Source organism: Chiloscyllium plagiosum, unplaced genomic scaffold (assembly GCF_037043375.1).
Source record: "Chiloscyllium plagiosum isolate Xiang-an unplaced genomic scaffold, Cpla_swu_hap1 HiC_scaffold_35, whole genome shotgun sequence".
Lineage (NCBI taxonomy): Eukaryota > Metazoa > Chordata > Chondrichthyes > Orectolobiformes > Hemiscylliidae > Chiloscyllium > Chiloscyllium plagiosum.
In genome coordinates, this window is record NW_028270173.1 from 22,326,105 (window position 1) to 22,353,266 (window position 27,162).

The 27,162-nt window shown below is 41.9% G+C and overlaps 1 protein-coding gene across 1 annotated transcript; it reads left to right on the forward strand.

Annotated features, from left to right (window-relative positions):
* Positions 1-9,695: 9,695 nt before the first annotated feature.
* Positions 9,696-14,667, forward strand: LOC148140458 (putative G protein-coupled receptor 139). The gene is made up of 2 exons (XM_087978877.1): positions 9,696-9,759; positions 13,796-14,667. Exons 1-2 carry the CDS (start codon positions 9,696-9,698, stop codon positions 14,665-14,667), a joined length of 936 nt encoding a protein of 311 aa, XP_087835003.1.
* Positions 14,668-27,162: the final 12,495 nt, after the last annotated feature.

A 27,162-nucleotide genomic window follows, 5' to 3' on the forward strand; every position in this document is an offset into this window, starting at 1 on the left:
TATAGGGAAATAGATGGTGACATCTTGAAGAATGTCCATATTACAGTGGAGGAAGTGCTGGATGTCTTGAAATGCATAAAAGTGGATGAATCCCCAGGACCTCACCAGGTGTACCCTAGAACTCTGCGGGAAGTTAGGAAAGTTATTGCTGGGGCTCTTAGTGAGATATTTGTATCCTCAATAGGCACAGGCAAGGTGCCGGAAGACTGGACGTTGGCTAACGTGGTGCCACTGTTTAAGACATTTGATAAGGACATGCTAGTGAACTATAGACCAGTGAGCCCGTCATTGGTGGTGGGCAAGTTGTTGGAGGGAATCCTGAGGGAACTGTACATGTATTTGCAAAGGCAGGGACTGGTAAGGGATAGTCAACATGGCTTTGTGCATGGGAAATCATGTCTCTCAAACGTGATTGAATTTTTTGAAGAAGTAACAAAGAGGATTAATGAGGGTACAGCAGTAGATGTGATCTATATGGACTTCAGTGAAGCACTCGACAAGGTTCCCCATGGGAGACTGGTGAGCAAGGTTAAATCTGATGGAATACAAGGAAAACTCGCCATTCAGTTACAGAACTGGCTCAGAGGTAAAAGTCAGGGTTGGTGTTGGAGGTTTGTTTTTCAGACTGGAGCCTGTGACCGGTGCCACAATGATCACTGCGGGGTCCACTACATTTCAACATTTATATAAATGACTTGGATGTGGGCATAAGAGGTATAGTTAGTAAGTTTGCTGATTACACCAAAATTGGAGGTGTGGTGGACAGTGAAGAAGATTACCTCAGATGACAACGGGATCCTGATCAGATGGGCCAATGGACTGATAATTGTCAGATGGAGTTTAATGTAGATAAAAGTGGGGTGCTGCATTTTGGGAAAGCAAATCTTTGCAGACCTTATATAGTTAATGGTAAGGTCCTAGGGAATGTTGCTGTACAAAGAGACCTTGGAGTGCAGGTTCATACCTCCTTGAAAGTGGAGTCGCAGGTAGATAGGACAGTGAAGAAGGCGTTTGATATGCTTTCCTTTATTAGTCAGAGTATTGCCTAAAGAAGTCGGGAGGTCATGTTGCGGCTGTACAAGACATTGGTTAGGCCACTGTTGGATTATTGCCTGCAATTCTGGTCTCCTTCCTATCAGAAAGATGTTGTGAAACTTGAAAGAGTTCAGAAAAGATTTACAAGGATGTTGCCTGTGTTGGAGGGCTTGAGCTATAGGCAGAGGCTGAACAGGCTGGGGCTGTTTTCCCTGGAACGTCAGAGGTTGAGGGGGTGACCTTGTACAGCTGTATAAAATTATAAGGGGCATGTAAAGATAAATAGACAAAGTCATTTCCCTAATTGGGGAAGTCCAGAACTAGAGGCATAGGTTTAGGGTGAGAGGGGAAAAATATAAAAGAGATCAATGAGGCAACTTTTTCACTCAGAGGGTGGTACGTGTATGGAATTAACTGCCAGAAAAAGTGGTGGAGGCTAATACAATTGCAACATTTAAAAGACATCTGGATGGGTATATGAATAGGAAGAGTTTGGAGAGATATGGCTAGGTGCTGGCAGATGGGACTAGATTGGTTTGGGATATCTGGTCGTCATGGATGAGTTGGACCAAAGGGTCTGTTTCCGTGCTGTACGTCTCTATGACTCTATGTCTCCATGACCTTATTGTTGCTCATACCTGGTGTGTTTTGATACATCTCACGATTGGATTTTCTTTACAGTGAACATGATGACAGTTTTGATTCTTTCCCAAGGGTCATGTGGCCCTTGCAAAGCAATCACTCACTACATGACTGCCATGGCAACAGGAGATCTGATTGTCCTTGTCTTCAAAGTGATTGTGAACCAGATTTTCAAGTATTATTTCCCGGGCTCGCTGCTGAGCTACACGCCCGCGTGCTGACTCAGTGCCTTCCTGCAAGGGCTGAGCCTCCAACTCTCCATCTGGTTTACAATCGCCTTCACCTTTGACTGCTTTGTAGCAATTTGCTGCAACAAATGAAAGGTGTGGTATTGTACTGAAAGAACGCCTAACGTGGTCATATCCATTGTGAGCGCTCTTAACATTATGGTCAACATTCCTTTGTGTTTTCGCTATAAACCTGCTTACATTCTGAACAATGTACAGTGGGGCTGCCACACTGTCACTGTTTTCCTCACTTCACCATCCTGGGCAGCTCACCGGTTGCTCACCACTATCTCAAACATATTTCTTCCTACTCCCCTGCTGCTGCTGTTGAACTCTCCCACCGCCCACCACATTCTACTATCCAGCAGAGTGCGTCAGGCTCTGAAGAGCAGAAGAGGTGGTGCTGGGGAGATGGGCAGAAACCCTGAGCTGAAGAGCAGGAGGACCTCCACCATGCTCTTCACCATTTCTGGTTGCTTCATGATGCTGTCAGCGCCCATCACTGTCATCCATATCTGCATCAGCTTTACCAGCATTAAGCCTTTCTAAGTTTCAAACTCACTCTGTATGGCAATCAGGGAGGCAGCCTTGTTGATGTGCACCAGCTCCTGCAAAAACACTTGTATTCAGAAAGGAGGTGATAATTTACTGAAATCTCCTTATGTTCTGCTCAGAAAGCTACGCATGTAATTTATATTACTGAGGGGGGAGTTGGTTGTGTCATGATAACCTCACTGGCCAGTTATCCAGAACCCAAATTAATATCCTGGGGATACAGGTTCAAATCCCACCATGACAAATGATGTATTTTCCATGCAGATAATGCAAGCTTAAAGTTGAGCATGTCACCTGTACAATGAATGCTCGTCAAATCAACTAGTTCTTGGGGTGAAGAAACGAATCTGTGTCAATCACCTTATTGCTCCTCATCTCTGCTTCTTCGTCCTCTTCCCAGCAGATTCCAGGTCATTCTGTTTTAAGTTATGGAATCACTCCTAGACTGTGCCATCCCACGTCTGATGTTTTATGATCAGTTCAGGTGCTCTTGATTTGAGAAATGAAGAAAGTCGACTTCCTTTGAAATAAAAGATGCAAAACCTTCATTCTTCTGAATCATTTTATCAACGGGTGAGGGACAATGTGCCCTGTATTACAGGCTTATACATTTAATATGCATTTCATTTCATTTGCCGATTTGCTGTTATTTGAGGATCACTACGTCATTCCCAGCACTTCAGTGTCCCAATGAAAGTCCAAGAATTAGCTTTTGTGTGTCTAACATTATTTCAACTGACGTGTCATTTGTTTTATCATTCTAAATTCAGGACTTTCATATTTATGCCTTTTTCATTCTTCTATTTGTTCCTAAAAACTCGTTCCATCTCCATGTATTATGTTTCTCAATTTTCTTTGTGAATTCCCATGTCTAAGTCCCCACTTATAATGGTCAATGTGAGACCTCATAGGCATCTGGCAAAACTGTTGGTTCATTGATCTTTGATGTTGACTTGATATTTGACAAAGGAGACATAGTGCGGATGTTTTCTTCATGTGGAGCAATGCAGAATGGGAGGTCACTGTTTTAAGTTAAGTGATAGTAGATTTAAGACAGAGATGAGCTGAATTTCCTTCCCACAAGGGTCATATGGTGGGTCATATGGTCTTGTGGTGGGAGAGCATTTTGGTGATAGTGACCACAACTGCCTCACATTCTACATAGCTATGGAGAAGGAGAGGATTAAGCAAAATGGGAGGATATTTAACTGGGGAAGAGGAAATATATAATGAGATTAGACATGAGTTAGGAAGCATGGATTGGGAGCAATTTTTCCATGGTAACGGCACTATAGACATGTGGAGACTGTTTAAGGAACAGTTGTTGGAAGTGTTGAATAAATATATCCCTCTGAGACAGGCAAGAAGGGGTAAGATAAAGGAACCTTGGATGACGAGAGTAGTGGAGCTTCTCGACAAAAGGAAAAAGGTAACTTACATAAGGTTGTAGGAAGCTAGGGTCAAGCTCAGCTCTACAGGATTACAGGCAGGTGAGGAAGGAGCTTAAAAATGGTCTGAGGAGAACCAGGAGGGGGCACAAGAAAGGCTTGGCAGAATGGATTAGGGAGAACACAAAGGCATTTTACACTTATGTGGAATAAGAGATTGGTCAAACAAAGAGTAGGGCCGATCAGGGATAGCATAGGGAATTTGTGTGTGGAGTCTGAGGAGGTTGGGGAAGCCCTAAATGAGTTTTTTGCTTCTGTCTTTACGAAAGAAACGAACTTTGTAGTGAATGAAACCTTTGGAGAGTAGGTGTGCGTGCTGAAATGGATAGAGATATAGGAAGCTGATGTGTTGAAAATGTTGTCACACATTAAGGTTGACAAGTCGCCAGGCCCGGACCAGATTTGTCCTCGGTTGCTTTGGGAAACGAGAAATTTAATTGCTTTGCTGCTTGTGAAGATCTTTTCATCCTCGTTCTCCACTGGAGTCGTACCTGAGTACCGGAGAGAGGCAAATGTAATTCCTCTCTTCAAGAAAGGAAATAAGGAAATCCCCGGCAATTACAGACCAGTGAGTCTCACGTCTGTCGTGTGCAAGGTGTTAGAAAGGGTTCTGAGGGATAGGATTTATGACCATCTGGGAGAGCATGGCTTGATTAAATGCATTCAACACGGCTTTGTGAGAGGCAGGTCATGCCTCACAAACCTTATCGAGTTCTTTGAGGATATGACTAGAAACGTTGATGAGGGTTGAGGTGTGGATGTGGTGTATATGGACTTCAGCAAGGCATTTGGTAAGGTTCCCAATGGTATTCTCGTTCAGAAGGTCAGGAGGAATGGGATACAGGGGAACATAGCTGTCTGGATACAGAATTGGCTGGCCAACAGAAGACAGCGAGTGGTAGTAGAAGGAAAATATTCTGCCTGGAAGTCAGTGGTGAGTGGTGTTCCACAGGGCTCTATCCTTCGGCCTCTATTGTTTGTAATTTTTATTAATGACTTGGATGAGGGGATTGAAGGATGGGTCAGCAACTTTGCAGATGATACAAAGGTTGGAGGTGTCGTTAACCGTAGAGAGGGCTGTTGTAGGCTGCAGCAGGACATTGACAGGATGCAGAGATGGGCTGAGAAGTGGGAGATGGTGTTCAACCTGGATAAATGCGAGGTGATGCATTTTGGAAGGTCGAATTTGAAAGCTGAATACAGGATTAAGGATAGGATTCTTGGCAGTGTGGAGGAACAAAGGGATCTTGGTGTGCAGGTACATCGATTCCTTAAAATGACCACCCAAGTGGACAGGGTTGTTAAGAAAGCATATGGTGTTTTGGCTTTCATTAACAGGGGGATTGAGTTTAAGAGTCGTGAGATCTTGTTGCAGCTCTATAAAACTTTGGTTAGACCGCACTTGGAATACTGCGTCCAGTTCTGGTCACCCTATTATAGGAAAGATGTGGATGCTTTGGAGAGGGTTCAGAGGAGGTTTTCTCGGATGCTGCCTGGACTGGAGGGCTTATCTCATGAGGAGAGGTTGACTGAGCTCGGACTTTTTTCTTTGGAGAAAAGGAGGAGAAGAGGTGACCTAATTGAGGTATACAAGATAATGAGAGGCATAGATAGAGTCGATAGCCAGAGACTATTTCCCAGGGCAAAAATTGTTAACACGAGGGGTCATAGTTTTAAGCTGGTTGGAGGAAAGCATAGAGGGGATGTCAGAGGCTGGTTCTTTACACAGAGAGTTGTGAGAGCATGGAATGCGTTGCCAGCAGCAGTTATGGAGGCAGGGTCATTGGGGACATTTAAGAGACTCCTGGACATGCAATTGGTCACAGAAATTTGAGGGTGCATGCATGAGGATCAGTGGTCGGCACAACATCGTGGGCTGAAGGGCCTGTTCTGTGCTGTAGTGTTCTATGTTCTATATCAGAAGCTCTAAATTGCAGTACAGTAGAGAATCCTTCTGAAAATTTAATAAAGAATTTTTAACAAATTCCAATGATGACAGAAAACTTTGAGGGACTTCTATTTCGTTGAGAGAGATCTCGTGGGAAAATATTCTACATTTATGTAAACCCTCACGACTCTCCGTGTGAACCAAAGAAATCATGTTGTGAAGAACTTTCTGATAGAAAATGAAAAAGGATGTCAAGAGTGGTTCTTCATTTTTCACCGAATGTAGTCACTATGGGAGGAAGAGAAGGATAAGATTGGAAAGATGCAACTTGAAGGCCCATGTGATCCAATTGTTCGATACACCTCTCTGAACTAAAAGACCTCGGTTCAACACTCTCATTCTCCAAAAGTGTGCGGTAGCACAAGTTGATTTAAAATGGTGACAGTTCATCACTTGAATCTACCTCCTCGATTACCTTGCGTTCCACACCCGACACTGGTCGAGGCAATCAGGTACACAGTTATCCTTTCAAAACTCAGAGTACTCATGCCTAACAGACACTGGATTTGTTACTTTGGAGTTCACACAGCTCACTGTAAGTGCTTCTCAATGACGGGAGGCAGAGAGTAATGAAGTCAAAGAGATGTAAAGCACGGAAACAGACCCTTCAGTCCAACACATCCATGCCAAGCAGATATCCTAAACTAATCTAGTCCCCTTTGCCAGCAGCTGGCCCACATCCTTCAAAACCCTCCTATTCAGATAACCATCCAGATATCTTTTACACGTTGAAATTGTACTAGAGTCCACCATTTCCTCTGGCAACTCATTCCATACATGCACCAACCTCTGTGTAAAAAAGTTATTCCTTCGGTTCTTTTTGATCCCTCCCCCCGCTCACCTATGCCTTCTAATTCTGGACTTCCCCACTTCACTTAAAAGACCTTCCTCATGATTTTATTAACCTCTGTAAGATCGCCCTCTGCCTACAATGCTCCAGGGAAAACAGCCGCAGCCTATTCATCCTCTTCTTATAGCTCAAACCCTCCAACCCTGGCTACATCCTTGTAAATCTTTTCTGAACACACATTTCACAACATCCATCCAATAGGAGGAAGACCACAATTGCACACACTGTTCCAGAAGTGGCCTAATCAATGTCCATGCCGCAACATTACCTCCTAATTCCTATTCTCAATGCTCTGACTAGTAAAGGAAAGCATACTAAATGCCTTTTTCACCATCCTGTCTACCTGCGACTTCACATTCAATAACCCATGAATCTGCACTCCAAGGTCTCTATGTTGAGAAACACTCCCCAGGACCTTGCCATTAAGTGTATAGCTCCTGCCCTTATGTACCTTTCCAAAGTGCTGCATCTCACATTTATCTAAACTAAACTCCATCTTCCAGTCCTCAGCCCATTGGCCCATATGATCAAGATCCCGCTATACTCTGAGGTAGCCTTCTTCGCTGCCTTCTACACCCTCAATTTTGGTGTCATTTGCAAACTTTTCATCTGTACCACCTATGGTCACATCCAAATCATTTATATCAATGATGAAAAGCAATGTACCCAACATCAATCGTTGTGACACACCGCTGGTCACAGGCCTCCAGCCTAAAAGGCAACCGCCTTCCACCATTCTCTGTCTTCTACTTTCGAACCAGTTCTGTATGCAAATGGATGGTTCTAAACTAGCAAACCAATTTACAATGAGGAAGACCTATTAAGTACTTCACTGAAGTCCGTAAAGATTGCGTCCACCACTCTACCCTCATCAATCTCTTTGTTATTACTTCAAAAAGCACAACCAAGTTTGTGAGACATGATTTCCCAAGCATGTTAACTGTCTCTAATCAGTCCTCGCCTTTCCAAATACATATAAATCCTGTCCCTCAGGATTCCCTCCAACAAATCGCCCACCACCAATATTTCTCTGATTTTGCCTTACAACCTTTCTTAAGTACTGGTAGCTTGTTAACCAACCTCCAGTCTTCCAGCACCTCATCTGTGACTCTCGAAAGTGCACATATCTCAGCATGAGGCCCTGCAATCACTTTTCTAACTTGCTACAGTTTTCTCGGGAACACCTGATCAGCTCCTACGGATATATCCATGTTTATGCATTGTAAGACATCGAGCACCTGAGGCAATCTAGAATGAATGGTCATCATTTTAGGAGAAGTGGTAGCAGATTTAATACGGAGATGAGGTGAAATTTCCTACCACAAGAGGCATGTGTCTGGGTAATGTGCGCTGGATGCCTCAATATTGACAGGAGATGGACAGATTTTTAATTATGAATAGGTTAATGGGTTATGGTTTTCCTTGGGTCTAAGTTGAAATGGAAAATTCTGTGGTATGGACAGGTTCTTTCAGAAGTTCATTCTAAATTTCTGCAATGAAGTTGCACCATCCAGAAATTTATTGAAGAAATAAGAACCACTTGATTCAACACAGGAGAGTGAGAGGGGTTATGACAACTTGAAAGTTGTGCTGACAACTGGATTTGGATTGAGCAATAGCCAGATTTTGAGAAGCCATAAAAACTGCTGCTGATGTAAGGAAAATTGTTATGAGTGTAATCAAAGCTGCAAGAATATGAGGTGGAGGTAGAAGGTGTGAACATGCAAGCAAAACTCAGCCATTTGGAACTTCGAATTTGCTGTGCCATTCAATAAGATAATGGCTGATCTAATTTGAACATGAACTCTACTTTCCAGCGTATCCTTGATAATCTTCATCCCAGTGATAGTGAAAAATCTATCTACTTATTGGTGGAAAAAAAAACACTTAGTAATTATACATTCTGTCTTTTGAGGTATGGAATTTCCGAGTCTTGCATACCTCTCAGAGAAACCAGTACTCATCATCACTGTCTAAGTGAACAACACTTTATTTTGCAACCCTTGCTCTGATGTTCGGATCAGGGTAGGGTAGGGCTTCACAGTTTTTTTTTTTAAAGTCTATTGTTTGTCAATAATATCCACAGCGTAGGAAGAGACACTGAGTCTTGTGTTGACTCTACAAAGATTCGAAATGTGCACATTCAAATTTTGTTATGGTCTCGGCCCTTTCGATGGACTTGCTCATAATAATCACAATCCTTTCGTTTTTTCTTTACTTTAAGAGAAACTGTGTGAAAAAAGAAATGAAGTTTTTTGGAACTTAATAGTAAAGCTGTATAATATAAAAATCATTCATTTTGCCGGAAAGAACAACATTTTAATGGACATTTTGGCAAAAGCTAAATGAGTTAAACCAATATGTTAAAATATCCTCATTGAAGCAGCCTTAAATGAGATATGGTTGTTCTGGCATCAATGTATTTTATTTCATTAACTTTGGTGAGCCATAGAAATCGTGTCAAAAAGGTCTTTCTAAAACTGTCAAGCCACCTGTTAAGAATGCCTTTTCATTGTTCAACAAATGCATTAATTCACTGAAGAAAGAGAAGTGTAAGACCAGAAGGTTCCAACTGAGGGCCAACATGGCACTATTGTACAATCTCTCACGCTGGGCTAGCCACCCTGGGTTCCAAGTCTCAGTCTCTCCACAGCCCTCTCCTTGCGCATGTTGATGTAAAAGAGTGAAACGTGATGCTTGCACCTACCTCATGGAAAAATTTACTCTCTGCATCAATTTAAAGTCAAGACAATATAATTAGATCTCTCGTGTTTCTCTCAGAGGTTAGCGCCTCTGGAAGCTGGGATTAATTGTCTGTGATTCTCTCTGGATCACTGAGCTTACGTTCAATGCTGCACAACAACTTGTTTGTAAGATCTTGTGTGTTTAATGAGATTTGTTCACTCTCTCACCGGAGAATTACCTTCTGTATAAATCAAGTGCCTTTCAATGTTTTGCCTCATTTTGACTGCTTCCACTTTCACCTGAAAATGGGATCGCAGGCGCTTCCGATGGAAATTCTCTTTCCCATTCTTGCAATCGTTGGAATTCCTGGTAAGTGGTTAAACGTTCTGTGACATTTTTATTGCTGGTTCTGCGTTGAATTTCGTTTCAGCAATTAGCAGCTGTACTCCACAAATTCATCTCTTGCATATTTGCTGCGTTTGCCCGTTCTTCATTACCATCAGTTTCAAACTGAGTGCAGTTTTTCCTAACCCATCCTCTGGTTTGGAAACACCTGTGTTTAGCCTGAACAAAAAGTATTGCAATGAAATGAAATAGAGTTAGCTAAAGTGAACTGGATGGATAGATTCACAGAAGTGACTGTAAGCTTGCAATGGCAGTAATTTACGGGAAAATATTCATAAAAATACATCCTCGTAAGGAGAAAACATTCTACAAGTAGGGTAAAACAACCAAGGAAGGATGGGAGCATATTGAGTTGAAAGATAAAGCACACATACACGCAGAAATCAGGCCTGAGGTCTGGTATAAATTCAGAAGTCAGCAAAGGAGGACTGAAAAGGGAGATAATAAACTGACAGCCAGCCACCAAGGAATATAAAAACCGACTGTAACATCTTCTTTAAATATCTAGAAAGGAAGAGACTTATCCGAAAGAAAATGAACTGGGGAGAAAATCACAAGGTGCAATGAAATGGCAGAGGACTTATGTAGATGTTTTGCATCACTCTTTATAATGGGTAATATTTCGAACATGTCATTAATTCTAGAGCGTATAGTGGAGAAGCCGAGACCTATCTCAGTCACTAAAGAAGGAGGATGGAACAACCTAATAATTCCAAAGGCAAATAAGTTCCCTAACGCTGATAGCTTGCAGCCTCGGATGAAAAAGAGGTATGCACATAAATAGTGGATGCATGAGATGGATTCCCGACAGTAGAGAAACAAGCGCATTGTTCCAATGAGTTCACGCTGACCCTCCAAAGACTAGCCCATCTCCTTAAATTTACCCCGACTAATGCGCCTAACACTATGAGCAATTGAGCATAGCCAATTCACCTGACCTGCACATCTTTGGATTGTGGGAAGAAACCCACGCAGACATGGGGAGAATTTGCAAACTCCAGAACTACAGTCGCCTGTGGTGGGAATTAAACCCAGACCCCTGGCACTGTGCGGTTGCAGTGCTAGCCACTGATCCACTGCGCCACATTGGTTATTGTTTAGCCAAAATCCTTGGTATTGGAGTAGTATCAGAGTTAATTGTTTCTGTGCCAACCATATTCAAAGAGAGGGGGGAAGGATGAGCTTAGATTAACTATATCTATCGTTTAAAACGTATTGCAATCAATTACTAAATTTGGGACAGCAGAATATTTGAAAAATCCTATTCTCATCCAGCAGAGGGGACAGCTTCATGAAAGTGAAATTTTCTGTAACAACTTGATTAGAATGTTTTGAGGAAGACTCAAACAGAATACATAGAGAAGCCACTGCAGTTGTGATGTATTTGAACTTTGAGACTACCCATAGCAAGTCAACTACTAAAGCATAAGTCATTAGATAAGATCCCCATGCTGTTGGAGGTAGTATATTGTTATGGATAGGGAATTGGCCATATACTAAGAAGCAATGAGTGAGGATAAGAATTTTTATTCAGGCTGGCGGTCTTTGAAAAGTGGGGTTCCACAGGGATCAGTGCTGTGATTGCAACTGTTTACAAAATATATGAATGACTTGGAGGAAGGAAGTGAATGTACCACAACCAAATTTGCAGATGACCCCAAACATAAGTGGAAAGGCAGATTTTGAGCGCAACACCAGTGGTTTACAATGAGATATCGATGGGTTATGCGGGCAACAAGTTGGCAAATGGAGTAAAGTTTGTGATCGTTTGAAGATGTTCATTCTAGAAAGTAGGACAAGAGACAGAGGTTTATTTCAATTGTCTTCCAGCTTTCAGCAACTTTTTTTTTCTCAAAGCGATACTTGTGCATCAAACATACATAGTTACCACACAGGTGCAGCCAGTAATCAGGAAGGCTAATAGAATGTTGGCCTTTACTTCAAGAGTTCATTTGATTTGATTTGATTTATTTTAGTCACATGTACCTGAGTACAGTAAAAAAAAAGTTGTTTTTTTTACGAGCAGTATGGCAAATCATAGCAAAGAAGATCATACAGGTCACGGCTGTTCAGATGATCTGTAGCATACAGGTAACAACTGCACGGGACTTTCGCAACACAAGATCAACATTTGCAAGGTTAACATTATTTGAAGGTAGGGAGAGCATCAGCACGCTGATGTTCAGAAGCTGTTCTTGAATCTGTTGGTACGTGTGTTCACGTTGGAGTGTAGGCAGAGGGAGGTCTTATTGCTATTGTATAAGGTGCTGGTGAGACCAGATCAGGAGAACTACGAGCAGTTTTGATCCTGTTATTGAAAGAAAGACACCATTTCATAAAAGGCGTATCAAAAAGGAAATGTTCAGACAATAACAGGTATGGAAGGATTGTATAATCAGCAAAGGCTAAAACATTTGTGGGTCGACTAAATGGATTTAATACAATGAGAGGTGATCTCAATTAGACATTCCAGATTCTTCAGGGGCTTGACAGGGTAATTGCTGAGAGAATGTTTCAACTCATGGGAGAGTGTTTGAATGTTTCTGCTTCCACCTGAAAATGGTATCAAACGAACTTTCTGACAGCAATTCTCAATCCTATCCCTGTGCTCCTTGCAATTCCTGTTAAGAGGCTAAAAGCTGTTGCGACATGGATCTAGCCTGTTTTAATTTGTGACATCCGAAAGGGCATGCATATTCTCAGAATAAGGGAGCATCCACTTCAGACTGGCATGAGAAGGTAAGTTTTATTTCCGAGGGTTTTAGATTAGATCAGACTCACTAGAGTAGGGAATCAGGACCTTCAGCCCAACAAGGCCACACCGACCCTCCAAAGAATAACATACCCAGACCCATTTCTCTCTGGCTAATGCACCGAACACTACTGGCACTTTTGCATGGCCAATTCAAATGGCCTGTAAGTCTTTGGACTGTGACAAGAAACCAGAGCAAAATACACAGACACAGCAACAACGTGCAAATGCCACACCGACAGTGTGGATGGAATTGAACCTGGATCCCTGTTAATGTGAACCAGCATGGTTAACCAATGAGCCACCGTGCAACCACAGCTGGGGCGAGAAGCTTTTGCAACCCCTTGCCACTGAGAGAGCTATGTAAGGAGAGTCCTTATGTATATTAATGCGGAGGTCAACAGATTCTTGATGACAGTGGCAGACATTGCAAAAAGTCACAGAAAAGGAATGTAGGAACATTCGAATTAGGAGTAGGAAACGGCCAATTAGCCGTTTGAACACTTCCGACTTTCAGGAGGATCCTGCCTGATCTGAATGAGCCCCATCATTCCACCCGCATTCCATGGTGTGTCCAAAATTTGTCCAACTCGGTCTCATAAACACAGTCCCCACGATTTTCAGAGGAAATGGATTCCACGTCATAACCATTCTGAGAGAATAAAAACCGCCTTATCTCTGTTTAAAAAGACAAACTGCTCATTCTTGAACCGTGTCCCTTTGTTTAAATATTTCCTGTCAAGAAGAAACTAACTCCAAGAATTCTAATTTTTCCATTGCCCTCAAGATCTTAGATGTTTCAATGAGATCACCACATATTCTTCTGGATTCAAATTGATATAGGAATAACCTTTCTTCACAAAACCAGATCTTAATCATTGGAATGAGGCAAATTAATCTTCTCTGAGTGTCACTAAAGCAATAGAATTTGTTTTCTTGAAATGGGGACAACGAGTGGTGCAAAGTCACAACTACTTGCATACTATTCCTCACATCCTCTTCCAATTACTCTAACCCTATCCATAACCCGAACGCAATTAATCCTTGACAGATACTACGGATTACAAATGAGATGTCACGGTTTTTCGTTGTTGTACAAGTGTATAATTGCAAACAGCATCCCACATTCTTGCGACTTCCACCTTCTGGAATCCCTGATAGTGTGCCTCCCTGTTGGGTGTTTAGATACATTTGACGATTGGATTTTCTTTACAGCTAACCTGATGACAGTGCTGATTCTTTCCCAAGGGAAGTGCAGCCTATCCAAAGGAATCACTCGCTACATGATTGCCATGGCAACAGGAGATCTGATGGTCCTTGTCTTCAACGTGATTGTGAGCCAGATCTTCAAGTATCATTTCCCGGGCTCACTGCTGAACTACACTCCTGTGTGCCGGCTCAGTGTCTTTCTGCAAGGCTTGAGTCTCCAACTCTCCATCTGGTTTACCATCACCTTCACCTTTGACCGCTTTGTAGCAATTTGCTGCAACAAATTGAAGGTGAGGTATTGCACTGAAAGACTAGCCAATGTGGTCATATCCATCGTGAGCGCTCTTAACATTACTGTCAACATTCCCTTGCCTTTTCGCTATGAACCTGCTTTCATTCTGAACAATGCACAGTGGGGCTGCCGCACCGTCACCAGTTACCTTACTTCACCGGCCTGGGCAGCTCACCGGTGGCTCACCAACATCTCAAATATGTTTCTTCCTATTCCCCTGCTGCTGCTGTTGAACTCTCTCACAGCCCACCACATCCTAGTGGCCAGCAGAGCTCGCCAGGCTCTGAAGAGCAGCAGAGGTGGTGCTGGGGAAATGGGCAGAGACCCTGAGCTGAAGAGCAGGAGAACCTCCATCGTTCTGCTCTTCACCATCTCTGGATGCTTCATGGTGCTGTCGGCACCCATCACTGTCATCCACATCTGTGTCGGTGTTACTCAGCTTGTGACTTTCCAAGGTTCAAACTCTCTTTATGTGGCAATCAGGGTCGCGTTCCTGCTGATGTGCACCAGCTCCTGCACAAACACCTTTATTTATGCACTGACCCAAAGGAGGTTCAGAGAGGAGATGAAGAATTTGCTGAAATATCCCTCCACCCTGCTCTGTAAACCCCGTAAATAATTTACTGTGACATGGGATGTGCTGATGTAATGATAACCTCACTGGGACAGTAATCCAGATAATCAAAGCTAAACTCCTGGAGGCACTATTTGAAATCGCATCATTTGTGAAATAAAAAGCTCTCTTTCCCGTTTGGCCGTTAGTGATTGTCAAGCCTGAACGTTAATTGACATCTCGGAACTAAGGGATGAAATTTTGATATCTTTACCTGGTCTGCCTACTTGTGGTATCAGATCCATGGGCATCTGGGTTACTCATAGCTGCCCTCTGGACAATATATGCCAACCTCACTGGCGATAACAGTGTCTCAAATAAACAAAACACACTTGTACCCCCATCCATTTTTTGTAATTCTCAATGCAACTCAAATGATTGTGAAAGTTTGGGTGAAGCCCCAACTATTTCGGAGTTGCAGTATAACAAATGTACAGTCATGGAGATCAACATTACTGAAACAGATCCTTCAGTCCAATTTGTCCATGCCATCCCGATATCCTAACCTAATCTAGTCCCATTTGCCTGCACTTGGCCTATATTCCTCCACACCCCTCCTATTCATAGACATATCCAGATGCCTTTTAAATGCTGTAATTGTACCAGCCTCCACCACTTCCTCTGGCCCGCTCTTTCCGTACAGGCATCATTCACTGTGTGAAAACATTACCCCTTAGGTCCCCTTTATATCTTTCCCCTCTCACCTTAAACCTATGCCCTCTAGTTCTGGACTCCTGTACACCATGGAAAAGACCTTGTCTATTTATCCTGTTCGCGCCCATCATGATTTTATAATCCTCTATAAGGTCAACCCTAAGCTTTCAAGGCTCCAGGAAAAACAGCCCTAACCTATTCAGCCTCTCCCTGTCGCTCAAACCCTTCAACCCTGTCAACATCCTTGTAAATCTTTTCTTAACATATGACCAGTTTGGTTAAACTATCTGCAAATGTTGGGACATACAGTAAATTTAAACCAGACGTTCGCAAGACTACAATTTTCAAGTTTAATGTGGTTTTGGCAGTCACACTGACAGGTTTGGGGTAATACTGATTGCGTCAAAGAATTAAGCTGGGATAATACCAGATAAAAATCCGTATAACTGTGAAGCAGAAATGTAAACATTGGATTTATCTATCTGGATAGAATCCCTCTATCAGCCCCACTGTCAAGGAAAGGCCGCCAGTATTCTCAAAGATCCATTCCACCCTAGCAATGTTTTTCCACTTCCACTACTATTTGAGAGAAGATACAGAAGCCTGAACACACGCACAAGGCTGTTTCATAACTTTTTCTACCCTACTGTTGTTAGAATACTGAATGGAGTCACAAAGTCTTAACATTCGCCTGCACCTGTGTTTTTGTTTTTGCCACTGTTTACCTATTATTTACTTGTCTGTGCTACTTAACTCTGTGATCTGTCTGTATTGCTCGCAAGACAAAGCTTTTCACTGTGCCTCGGTACACGCGACAATAAATTCAATTCAATTCTGAATGAAAGAGACTCAATTGATAGAGGCGGTTAGAATGATGAAAGCTTGACTCAAAGTGCGCAGGAATAAGCATTTACAGGTCTACAAGTAGTGGACATCAATTTAGCGATGAGATGCAAGGACCTCCTGGCTGAAAAAGGTGGAACTTGGGAACCCTTGGCTAATTGAAACTGTCAGATGTATTGTCAGAGTTGGTGACGACACAGTGACCAAATCAATATCAAAGAATGGATCGAGACTGAGACCAGGGGAATTCTTGACCCAGTGACAGTGAAGGAATGGTAAATACTTCCAGTTCAGGATGGTGGATGTTTTGAATGGGAACTGGCAGTGGTGCTGTTTCTTGTACCTGCTGTCCTTGTTCTTCTAAATCAGAGAGGCAACCGCTTTGAAGGATGCTGTCCTCGGAATCTTCATTAGTTGTTGCATTGTGTCTTGAAGACTTTGGTATGTGTGGGCATTGGAGGTAGAGGTAATTAAATTCAAAGGTTTTAGGTGACACGTCAATGCTTGCCACTTATCAGCCAAGCCCGAAAGATGTCCATATTTTCTTATACATGGAATGCCAAATGGATTTTAATTTTGATTGATGTCAGACAATGCATTTTTGTAAGACAGACCAGGGCGGGACTGAGACAGTTAATGTAGGCCCCCTGGCGTTTAGTCTTGCACAGAGAGACTTAGGGGTGCAGGTGTGTAGTTTCTCCAAAGGGGTATCACAGTTAGACAAGGTTGTGAAGAATTAAGGATATTTGCCTTCATTGGTCAGAGCACTGAGTATTAGCATTTGGGTGTCATATTGAGACTGTACTGGATATTGGCAAGGCCGCATTTGGAGATTATATACAATTCATCTCGCCCTTCCATAAGTAATATGTCATTTAACTGAAAATGGTACAGAAAAGATTTACAAGGATGTTACCGAGACTGGAGGGTTTGAGTTATAAGGAGATGCTGGGTAGGCGTGGTGTATTTTTCCTCAAACATATAGAGGTTTATAAAATCATGAGGGGTCTAGATAAGGTGAATAGTCAAGTTCTTCTTCCCAGGATATGGGAGACAAGTTTAGAGGTCGCAAGTTGAAGATGAGAGGGGAAAAACTTAAATGGGATATGAGGGTGGTGTGCAGAGAGAATAAGCTGTTCAAGGTAGTGATAGAGTGGATACAATTACAACCGTTTGAGAAATGTTTGGATAGGTACGTGAATATGAAATGCTTCGAGGGACATGGGCCAAAAGCATGCCCATGGGAAAATCAGCATGGACATGTTGGCCCGAAGATTGTATTTTGTGTTCTATGATTCTATGTCTATTTCAGATTCTTTGTAATTGTGAAAGGCACTGAACATTGCTCAATTGGCAAGGAACATGTCCTGTTTTCACCTCACGGTGGTGAGAAGGTGGTGATGAAAATGCTTAAGCTGCTGGATAATGATGAATCAATATTTTGTCTAATTGATTGTACAGAATTCTGAAGTTAGAGATTTGACTCTGTACTGATTGCTGACTGAACCTCCTGGTCTCCTGCACATTCGCCCAAAGTATGGCGTTTCAATTCCTGGTATGACTAAGGAGCATAACCATAAACTTCAGGAGGGTATCAGCAGGGTCAATAAGATGGGCAGAGCTGGTCGTGGAAACCTACCCAGAAAAGTGTATTTTGTGGGAGAAGGGTGACAAGGGAAGTTTTTAACCAATACTTTAGTTGCAGTGTTGAATAATGCAGCAATACGAATTAGCAATCTCATAAAGGATGATCATTTGGGAAATAGTGATCTTAATACAGTGGCTAGGACAGACCTACTCAAAGAATTTCAAGAAAGTAGCTCAGACGATGGCTTTGCTCGTTGTTTTAAATAGGTGTAACACAGCTATTCCAGGAGGGATACAGCTGGTCAAGCCACTTAGTTCTAATCAAAACAGAATTTATTTACAAGATTACCAAATGTAACACAAACAAAAGAGAACATAATACAGAATAACTTAACCTACCTGTAAACCCAACAGATTATCCCGGTTAATATGTTCCAAATACTTGCAACAATCCACATAAACACTCCCTGACATTAATGGTAACATAAAACACAGGGTCGAACAGGAGAGATGTCACAGAGAGAGGAGGATCAGCCTGTATGCTCTTCTTTGGGTCCAGCAGCTTTTTGAACTGTCTGACTGTTTTCATGTAATAGCTGGACGAAACAAAAAGCTGAGCTGGGAGAACTGGCCACTCCAGCTTCATTGTATAAGAATTATTTTAAAACTTAAAAGTTTTTTGCCTGGGACAGCATCTGTTTGCTATAATCAAACTGGCCCTAAATCCCTTCAACACCAGAGGTTTCGGAATATATATATATATATATATATATATATATATGTGTGCAGCGATAAATGATCATGTGGTGCAATGATAGTGTTTCAACCTCTGATCCCTGAAGGACTGTGCTTGTACAACTTCTCTAGAAAGATAAATTCAAGGACAATATAACCCTGTTAAAGGAGAAGCATCGTTACAGGTTCCATTTAAAACTTGAGAGAGACATAACGAGTTCTTAAATCGTTACACAAGAACGTAAACAAAGCCGAGTACATGGATGTAAGAAGAAATGTGAATCAAGTTGATTTAGGTTTGGTAATCTTACATTTGGTCATCTTGAAGGCAATGAAACCTTGGAAAATATTTAAAGAAATAAATCATAACACAGCAACATGGAAATATGAGTTGGGCGTGACTGTCCTTGGTATCACGAACATATTTGACCAAGTCTGATATCAAGGAACCTGAGCTAAACTTGAATAAACTAGCCTCAGGAAAGTCTTCTTCTGGTTGGACTCCTAGCTGGCAAGTAGGAAAACGATTGTGGTTGTTGAAGGTCAGTCATTTCAGCTTTCCTCTGCAGGAGTTTCTTAGGATAGGCCCAACCCTCTCTAGCTACTTCATCAATGACCTTCCCTCAATCAATAGATCAGAAGTCATTGAGTCATAGAGTCAGAGATTCATACAGGATGGAAACAGACCTTTCAGTGCAAGCAGTCGATACCAAACAAATCTAACTTAGAATAAGATTATGTTTTCGCAAAGCCACTGAAATTGTGCTGTGTCTTTTATCTTGAAATTCTTGTTGCAACACGATTTAATGGTTTGGAAGATTTCATTCATTTTCTGAATTACACAGAAGATTTGGTCAAGTTTAAGTCTGAGAATATATATATATATATATATATATAGATGTAGCGATAAATGATCATGTGGTGCAATGATAGTGTTTCTACCTCTGATCCCGAAGGACTAGCTTATGCCCCAACTGTTTCAAAGGTGCGATAAATCACATCTGAGCGGGGTGGATGAAGTAGTTATAAATACTGGCACAGAGAACATAGAATGTAGAACATAGAACACAGAACAGTACAGCACATGAACGCCTCTTTGGCCCACGATGTTGTGTCAAACATGACGCCAAATGAACCTACACCTTCTGCCGGTCATCAATCCACTTCGAAGCTCCTTGGATGCTGCCTGAACTGCTGTGCTCTTCCAGCACTACTAATCCAGAATCAATCCATATCCCTCCATTCCTTGCATCTTCATGTGCAAGGAATGGAGACCCTTAAATGCCCGTATTGTATCTGCCTCCAGCATCATCCCTAGCACTGCGTTCCAGACTCCTACCACGCTCTGTTTTAAAGAAAGCTTGCCTGACACATCTCCGTTGAACTTTCTCTTCTCGACCTTTTCTTCAGATTCGATTCCTTACAGTATGGAAACCGGCCCTTCCGCCCAACAAGTCCACAGCGACCCTCCGAAGAGTAACCCACTGCCATCTGACTCATGCACCTAAAAAGCTATGGACAATTTAGCATAGTAAATTCATTTGACCTATACATATTTTGGAACGAGGAAAGAAAGCAAAGTACCCAAAGGAAACCCACGCAGACACAGGGAGAACGTGCAAACTCCACACAGACAGTCACCCAAGGCTGGACATCGAACCTGGGACGCTGGTGCATTGCAGCAGCGTTAACCACTAAGCCACTGCACCGTCTACTTAGGGCAGAAGGCTCTAAAAGGATTCTCTGATAGTTGTAAAAACAAATCATCTTCACAGAGTGGAAAACCAAAACCCCAGTTCGCCTTTCTTTCAAACTCAATGTGCCCTCAACATTATTAATGCTTTATAACCATTCATCAGAGGATCAAAACAAGTCTCCATCTTTATGTGCAGCAGTGATCTGGATTGCACACTCTTCCGTGGCAGTGAATTCTGTCATTCAGTATTCTGTAAGTTTCAATCAGATCTCTGCTCATCTTTCTAAACTCCAATAAGGAGAGATACAGAGTCGTCAGCATTCCTCTATGTTAAGCTTTTCATTCCTGGGACCATTCTTGTGAACCTTTGAACACGCTCCAAGGACGTCATTTCTGAGAGATAGGGATTAATATCCGCACAATACGTCCAGAGCTTTATCGAGTCTCAGAAGTATACCCCTACTTTGATAATCATGTCCTCTCAAATTAAATGCCATCGTTGCATTTGTCTTCCTTACTATTGATTCACCCTGCAAGTTTACGTAGACAGAAACCCAGACTAGAACTCTCAAATCTCTTTGCACTTCAGATTTATGAATTTTCGTCCTGTTTAGAAAATAGTCCAGGTGTCTCTTCTTCCAAACAAAGTGCATGCCCTTATACTTCCAAAGGTCAGCCAATATGTATCTAGAACAACACTGGTTCCCTTTAAATGCCTTCAATTTGTTGCTAGCCTTTCTTTCCATAGTTGTGCAAGGGTCAGACTCTCTGCTGATGATCGCTGAAAACAAGCTGCAATTCCCAATTAAGCTGATAGTGCTGTAACCCATGATACAGTGTGGTTTATAAATCCAGGCACGTTCTTAGAAATTGTGGCTTGTAAATATCAGGGCATGAGCAATTTTACCAGATAAAGATTCATTCTTATTCATGTGGCCATCACTGCCTACTCCACTGCCTGTGCTTTGTACCACTAATTCCCCATAAACAATATGCTTTAGCACCGTGCGCAGCCCCGTCATTCTGCAATGCGTGACTCTTCTTGAACCTTATTGGGGAACCCACATCAGCAGAACACATGTTCTGAGAGCGATAGGGCATGCAGTTTTCAGTTCGAGTGATGCAGGTTGAAGGATATAGAGTAGGCTATTCAGGACTGAGATGAGGCCAAATTTCTTTACACACAGTTGTGAACTTGTGGGATTCTCAGTCGTATGAAACGTTTGTGGTGTGAACATCGAGTGTTTCGGAGAAGGATTTGGGTGTACTTTTAATGCTGAAGGAATAAAAATGTATGTGGAGAAAGCAGGAACAGCATATGGGGTCAATGATTCACGATGACAGCGTGAACAGCAGAAGAGGCTATCCAGACGAGTATTGTGTGGTCATACGAAATTGCTCCTCGAGAGAAAAGTTTGCTTTAGCACAGCCTTCTTTGCTCTTGCTGTGACTTAACACACGGGATATCGCCCCACCTTTCAATTCTGCTTTGGCAGTGCCTCAACATCGAAGATGACTTATTTGCACTGTGGTTTAATAGATTCTGAGGGATGTGATGATGCTGCTACTTTAACAAGATTATGTTCTTCTCGGTTTTCTTTCAGGTAGTTCGTAAAAGACCCCGAAACGTTTATGTTTCAAGGTTTCTAAGGGCAATTTGATGAAAAGCTAACAAATACTGCCTCAGACAAAAGGCTTTCAAGTTAAAAAAAAAAGACGTTTGCACCATAAAACTATAGTGGGCAGTTCCCCCAGCTGAGCATCTCTCTGTTTTGATTTGGGTTTTGGCACTCTAGCTATTCAGTGAAAGCAGTCAGACTGTTGAGAAGCTGCTGGACCCAAAGATGCAGTTTCTTGTTGAAACAGTCTCTGACTTCTCTCCTGTAAGAACCTGTGTTTCATTTTACCTTTTGTGCCAAGAGGCATTTGTGTGAATTGTTGCAAGAATTAGGAATAGCATTATTAAGTTGATACAATTTGTTGGATTTTCAGACAGGCGAAGTTATTCAGTATTCTGTTGTCTTTTGTTTATGTTTCCTTCGGTAATCTTACACAAGAATTCTATTTTGTTTAAATAAAGTTGGTTTGATCAGTATTATCTGCCCTGGAACATTCACTGCACACATGCTTAAAAAGAGCTATCGAAGTTAGGGTCTAGGCTACATTGTTGAAATGTTTCGAGAGGGTCTGGTATCGTCAATAACACAGGCCTAAGCAATGTGCACATTCTTGGAAATAGATGGACTTCAGATACTGGGGATCACAGTCGGGAGTGTGTTGCTGATGAAGGGCTCTTGCTCAAAATGTCGAATCTCCTGCTCCTCGGATGCTGCCTGACTTGCTGTGCTTTTGCAGCACCACACCCTCGAGCAGAAACTTCTCGACTGATCGGATAGTCAAACAGCGTCTGTTGACACAGAAAAAGGGTAAACATTGAAGATGAATACTGAAAGAATCATTGCCTCCCTCAGACAGCACTCCCTGTTCTGAAGAAGCGTTCTAGACGAAGCATTCTCCACCTTCTGATGTTACCTGCCTTGTTGCGTTCTTCCGGCCTCCAGCTTGCCTACTGAAGACTCACTGACAGCAGTTGTGCAGTGGAGATTGCAGTTCCTACTGTCCAATACGGCTTGGGAACAGCGCTATAGCAGGGTACTGGTAGTGCACATGCTCCTCGGGGGGTCCGCAATAATGCATAGAACCTCCTTCGTTGTTCCTCAGGTTGGAGTTCGTTCCCGACCCACGCACCTCAGGCTCAATGCGCATGCTCAAATCTGAAAGTTGCATGGGAAAACATCGGGAGGCTCCAACCCTTCTGTCAGAAGTCGCACGAAATCACAAGCTTGAGAACTGAAGTGAGAAAGCAACAGCGCTTTGAAACTTATTGATTTCAAATAAGCATGTCAGAATATAAAGTGGAGTCGTGTGACTTCTGACCTACTCCACTCCAGTCGAACACCAGCGCCTCCCCGTCAGTCTCTGATCGTGGCAGACTACATTCCACTTCGTGATGTATGTCCGACAGGAATGTCTGCCATTAATCATCCTCCAAATCAGTTAGTTCTTCTTTCGTCCTCAGAAACAGTACATTAAAAAAAAAACTTCAAGGAGTTTCCCGATTGCAAGTTAGAATTTTTTGCAGCATCATTTTCTGTTCAATTCATGCTTTGGTGAAGTGCCTTCGATTATGTATGGTCTGAAGCATCGTTGCGAATGGTTGCTGCGAGGAGCTAACATGGTGATCAAATATGATTTAGCAATGTGGTAGATCAATCTGGAAGGCCTCCTCTTATTCTCACACAGGGAGGTGGGTTACATGAGGCTCATACAGTAGTCAGATTTTAGAGAGATGGATTTAAACCAGCTAGAGCGAAAAGCAGGACAACAGCAGGCTGATAGTCAATGAATGCACAATTTAACAAACAGAGCCAGTACCATCAGTTTGGAATTATATTTACTGGAGACTGCATATTGTTATGGGCCAGGCCAGATCTACTTACAGTATTTCAAGAAGGTAGCCTTGACCTTAACTCTTTCTTACTTTAAAGGCAGATGTGTAGTGGATTAACCAGGAGCAATTAACCGTTCGGCTTTAAGCAAAACAATGTATTTAAATGCTACAGCTGAAACATGAACGAAAGAAAATATAACTTAGAATAACTCAATCATTTGAAAACCCAACCGACTCGACATAGCAACTTACCAAGGAGCTGTTCCAAGTCCCATAATATCCTACAAACAACTCCCTTTATCAAAAGCTAAATTCGAAACTGGTTCTTACAAACAGGAGAGATTTCAAAGAGAGAAGCCAGTAAAGAATCATTTGCTAAAGCATGGACACTTTATTCCACCGTGGAAACGTCTGCTGCAGCTACCATCAGCTTCCCTGCTGCAACTAAAGCAAACCAGAAAAAAAAATACTGAGCTGGCAGAAGTAGCCATTCCCTGCCATTGTTAAACCTTGACCGGCTATCTTGAGAATAAAAACAAAAGACTCGCACACACAGGGATCTGTCCACTGGAGTAAAACAGGAACTTGGTCAAATAATGGATTTCTTCAATTAAACAAATCTTTGGGGAGAATTATCGAGTTATTTTGTGCCAGAACATACGGAAAAGCTCACTTTGGAGATAACGATTGGTCCTCAGCGATACTGACAGGTTGTTGTTTCTCACTGTTCTTTAGAACTAAGGACAGGTGGAAAGTCACGTGCTTTGTATTGTTGAAAAGAGAGTCAGCAATTGGTATCAAAGATATCGGGGCATTTGGAGATCTTTCATGTCAAAATAAAGCACAAAGAGACTGGTAATTTTTGCAGAGAAGAGACTTAGATCCGGTGTAACTGCGAATTACAGAAGGAAAATAAGAATGACTGAAAGCAAAACCATGGAAGAGATGGTACATATACTCAGTGAGTACTCGTGAAGGTAAAATATCTAAGTAGAGTAGAGAATCAAAGTCTGAATCTGCCAAATGCAAATTGAGCCCAAAACGCTGTAAAGAAGCCCCAGAAAAAAAATAGATGTTGTTCCTCTAACTTGTGTTTTTCTTCACTGGAAAGCTGCTGTGGTCCAGCACTAACTATATTCGCATGTGAACAGGATGGTGTATTGAAAGCAGTCTGGCAATATGTGCTTGGTCTCCCGAGAGCACAAAAGACTGTGTAGTGGGCAGTCAATAAAGCAAACCAGATTGAAAGATGTACAGTATACTGCTTCACCTGGAAAAAAGTGTTTGGGAATTTGGACAAAAAACAGGGAGGAGATAAAAAGAGAGGTCCAACACGTGGGAGGTTACAAAATGGGGATGATGGAGGAAAGGTCCAAAGTGTGTTGATATGATTAGTTTGTAAAGATGACAAGGGTGTAAAGACATGTATGATGGTGACGGATCATTCTTTGAATGCACTGCTAGTCATGTGAATAGTGAGGATAAGGGATACGCTCTGGTGGGCTTGACACGAGTCTTTGTCCGCAAATGCTATCAGATCGCCTGGATTTTTCAGCACTTTGTTTCTATTTCAGAACTCTTGCAGCTGTGGTATTTTACTTCTGTCTTTTGCAGAATGAGGACAAAAAAGACGATAAGATGCAGGAGCAGTAGTAGGCCATTCAGCCTGGTGAGTATGCTCCATAATTCAATGAGATTGTGTTTGATAATCATCAATCGATGCTTTAGGAAATGAGGCAATGCAACAAGTCCTGGGTGTCCTTGTACATCAGTCACTGAAACTAAACATGCAGGTGCAACAGGTAGTGGAAAAGGCAAAATAAATGTTGACTGCATATCAGGGCCATTTGACTAAAGGGACAGGGATGTCTTGCTACCATTTTTAGGTCCTTGGTGAGACCACACCTGAACAATTGAGTGCAGCTTTTGTTTTATTATCTCATGAGGAATGATTTGGTGTTGGAGGGACGATGATGCAAATTTCACAGATTGACCCCTGGGATAGCAGGACTTTCATTTTAGAACAGGCTAGATCATTTCGGGTCATTTTCACTGGAGTTTGGAGGAATGAGGGAGGATCTTATAACTACAAAATTCCATGAAACTTGATACGAAGCTATAAAATTTTAAGAGGACGAGACAGGGCAAGAATAGGAACGATGTTCTAATGACTTGGTACTCCAGAACCTGAGCTCACATCCCTAACAAACAGAATCGGCTGTTTAATACTGTAATAATGAGAAATTTCTTTATCCAATGAGTTGCGATCCTCTGGATTCCCTGCCACAAGAAGAGTTTGAGACTAAGTTCTTGAATGCCTTCAAGAAAGAGTGAATTTTGTTCTTCAGGCTGAACACGTCAAAAGGTTTTGGAATAAAGCAAGAAACAGTATGAATTGCATGAAATTCTGACTCGCAGAATTTCAAAATAATGCTACTATTAAAATCGAAAGCTGGGTAGTATCGAATGTGCTATTATGAATGATAGAGTAAATTAAAAAAAACAATAAATTTACTCAATGACGTTATGTGAAATGAAAACAAAATCAGACTTTTACATGATTTTTTTCTCATAATTAAGTCAACTATAATACAAATTCACGTGCAAACCCTGGTCAATGTAATTGTGTTTACTCATGAAAGAACATGCACAGCCATGACTTATCTAACACATTTGCTCTAAGTCCACTCAGTATTGGGGGCACAACAATTAGCCACGAAATCCTACACAGTTGTAACCTTCCTCGAGTAGAATTCTAGACATTTATGGAAGGATGGAGACACAAATTCTTCCATTACAGCAGCTCCCAAACAGACCAAGTTACATTGGCACAGTCTACTCCACATTAGTGGACTGCTGGTGGAACCCACAGCACTGCTGAAGAGATAATTAATCGTGTGGCTCCACCTTGCTCTGACCTTACAGTAACGTCACTATAAAGTGTGGGCTAGTAATTCTCAATCAATTCCTGTAAAGTAAATGAACCTATCCCACTCGCATTATTTCACATCATGTTCTCTTACTCTCCAGTGTCCCTGCAGACTCCAAGTTACTCCTAACTAGGTTAGTGGGTCACTCCAAGCTCGTGAAATCCAAAATTCAATGTGATTTTTTTTGTCATTTCAGATGTTCTTCACTTGGGAAATATATAAAATCGGCTTCTTTCGAAGTAAAGAATCAAAGGCTTCATTCTTCTGAATATCTTCATCAATAATTGAGGAAGAATATGAAATGTGTAACAAGTGTGGTTTTCATACCCATTTCCTTTACAGTCACGCAGATTTCCGAGCATTCCTTAGACATTTCAGCACTACGATCGATGTCCCATTGAAAATCCAGAAATTACATTTTCGATGCGTGGCGTCAGTTCAACGGCTGCATGTTACTTCCTTTGTATCATTTTAAGATCAGGAGCTTTATCACTCTTTCCTCCTCCCATTTGCTCCGATGTGAATATATTTTACCAGAAGTTGAAGGAACTTATTAAACAATGTAAAAACATAACATTGAATGAACACAGGAATGTCGAAGGGGC

Excerpts from the sequence above, each read along its gene's own strand:
- LOC148140458 (XM_087978877.1), top strand. The coding sequence starts at position 9,696 with ATGGGATCGCAGGCGCTTCCGATGGAAATTCTCTTTCCCATTCTTGCA. Across the intron at positions 9,760-13,795 it reads TGCAATCGTTGGAATTCCTG|GGAAGTGCAGCCTATCCAAA; the intron begins GTAAGTGGTTAA and ends TTCTTTCCCAAG.